The sequence below is a fragment of the Dasypus novemcinctus genome, chromosome 5, assembly GCF_030445035.2.
Source record: "Dasypus novemcinctus isolate mDasNov1 chromosome 5, mDasNov1.1.hap2, whole genome shotgun sequence".
In the NCBI taxonomy this organism is placed as follows: domain Eukaryota; kingdom Metazoa; phylum Chordata; class Mammalia; order Cingulata; family Dasypodidae; genus Dasypus; species Dasypus novemcinctus.
The window spans coordinates 121681461-121683930 of record NC_080677.1 but is presented as its reverse complement, the minus strand read 5'-3'; the positions used below and the strand labels follow the sequence as shown (position 1 = coordinate 121683930).

Sequence of the window (2470 nt, the reverse complement as noted above, 5' to 3'; positions counted from 1 at the left end):
ATTGTATAAGAAATTGAAACATTGTTTAGGAGCAGGTTGGGCGGGTCAGGAGGGGTGAGGTTGGGCATTTCCAATAATGAAATTTTAGGGCAGTTCTGTGCAAGGTTGGATAATAACATGGTAAACATGGAATTTGTGAGGAGGGAGAGACAAAGGGGAACCCAAAATGAAATTGGGAACTGGAACCAGAGAACAAGAGAAACAAAGAAGAAACTGGAAAGAAAATGAGCAGGAGTGGATGAACAAATAAGGGGGGCAAGAAAGCAGTGGATGTATCATGGATCCTGTCAAGATTGAAGAATGTGAGAAATGCAGGTGGAAGGCCAGAGGCTGCATCTTTCTCTGCCCTCTCTGCACTCTCCCTTAACCCCCTCATGCCACAAATCCAGTTCTCTCGTCACTTCATTTCCTAGCACAGCAGCTCCACTACCCTCCCTCCTTTGTTGCAGAAAGAAAAATGCTTTTCCTTGCCTTTCCTGTTCCAAAGTCTAAATATCACACATATTACATTTAATTTTAAAGGTTTTTTGTGAAATGTATTATAGGTAGAAAAGAGCATACAATATGTATGTGTGTATGCTTGGATATTAAAAAATGAAGAGAATTTTCATGTAACAACCAACTAAGTGGAAAACCATGGCCAGCAATTAGGAATCTTTTGTCACACTCAGATTATTTGATGATGATAATGACTATGCTGTAGCTCAAAGATAAGAAGTACTTTTAAGATTTACTGAGAAATTCTTCATAAGTGTTCACCCATGTAAAACTGCCTAGGGTACAGGCAGTTCCTAAAGAGATTACAGCAACGTTTTGCCCCATCCTGAAGGGCCTCTATGACTTTGTCATTCCGAAGCGTGAAGATGAAAGGGTTGAGGAAAGGAGTCACAACTGAAATCATCAAAGAAACTACCCGATTATAATCAGCTGCCTGCGTTTGCTTGGGCTTCACATAGAGGAACAAGCAGCTGCCGTAGCCAATGACAACACAGGTGAAGTGGGAGGCACAAGTAGAGAAGGCTTTCCTCCGGCCAGAGGCTGAGGGGATCTTGAGAATGGTGGAGATGATGTAGGTGTAGGAGACTATCGTAGGGATCAAAGAACCAAAAAGAATAAAAACAGCCATTAAGAAGAGGATGAATTCTATGAAAAGAGTATCATCACAGGAGAGTTTGAGTAATTGCCCTCTGTCACAGAAAAAATTGTTTACCACATTTGATTTGCAGTATGTAAGCTGAAACGTGACATAGACTGGCCAGATTTGAAAAAGGAACCCAAACACCCATGACACAATCACCACTAAGATGCAGGTGCGATTGTTCATAATGATATTGTACCTCAAAGGGTTACACACAGCCACATAACGGTCCACAGCCATCGCTCCCAGTAATGTAAACTCTGTGGTCCCCACAGCAAGGTAGAGAAAGAGTTGGGCAACACATGCAGGCAAAGATATTGTCTGCATTCCAGGAAGCAGCAACCCCGAGAGCATTATAGGGACAATAATGGTTGTGACCAGGATCTCCAGGACAGAGAGGTGACCAAGGAAAAAATACATGGGGGACTGCAGACGTTTATCAATATAGACAATCAATATGATAACTGTGTTTCCCATTAATGTCACTGAGTATAAGAGGAAGAAGATAGCAAAAAGAATATGGTGGAGCTCTTCAGAGCCAGGGAAGCCAAGGAGATAAAATTCATTGGCACTGGAGTGATTGCCCAACATTTAGTCCTGTGGTCCTGCTCCTTGTAAATATCTAGAAAGCAAAGGAGAGATAACTGCTTTTGAGCTCAAAAAGGTAAAGATATTTCCAGGTTGAAGAAATATTCCTCTCCTGCTCCTAGACTCCGCAACATGATCAGGTGGGGTTCACTTGCTACTATTCTCTGTATGAGGTTGACATGATGTTTTATGTATGAAGATAAATGTAACTGTCCGAGAAGATGAGCACTTTTCACCACACAATAGGCATGAAAATGCACTCAACCCAATATGCAGCCTCATCTTTCAATTCACTATACCTCCTGCCTCTAACTCTGCTCTGACTTGCCACCCTGGCAACTTTCCTGACACATGCTCATTGATACCATCAAACTCCTTTCATCTTAACTAGACTAAACTATCTTCTCTGCTTTTATGTCCCTTTCCTGTAAAAACCTGCTACATCTCAAAATGTTAAAGTATTCCCAGCCAATTCCACCCAGATATGGTTACTTCTTTTCTTTATTTACTTTGAACATAGGATCCATTTGCATTGTGTTCATTTTTAAATTTCACTTCAGTTTTCTTTATAATCACTTCTGCATGTTGGTGAGGCTGGGTAATTGGAAAGTGTGGTCTTTCTAGGACACTGTCATAAGATGAGAGCTACTTTTAGACAAAGGATTATGTCTTTCCCTAACTTCTGGGAAGTTGGTTCCCTGGAGTAAATTACCCACTTCTTCTTCTCTCTTCCTATGATAGAAA

The 2470-nt window shown here is 41.2% G+C and overlaps 1 protein-coding gene across 1 annotated transcript; it reads right to left on the bottom strand.

The window, feature by feature from the left end:
• Window positions 1-745: 745 nt before the first annotated feature.
• LOC101435594 (olfactory receptor 9A4) lies at window positions 746-1729 on the bottom strand. Its single transcript, XM_004460420.1, has one exon. It carries the CDS (start codon window positions 1727-1729, stop codon window positions 746-748), a length of 984 nt encoding a protein of 327 aa, XP_004460477.1.
• Between the last annotated feature and the right edge of the window lie 741 nt (window positions 1730-2470).

Coding starts and splice junctions, on each gene's coding strand:
- LOC101435594 (XM_004460420.1), bottom strand. CDS start 1,729: ATGTTGGGCAATCACTCCAGTGCCAATGAATTTTATCTCCTTGGCTTC.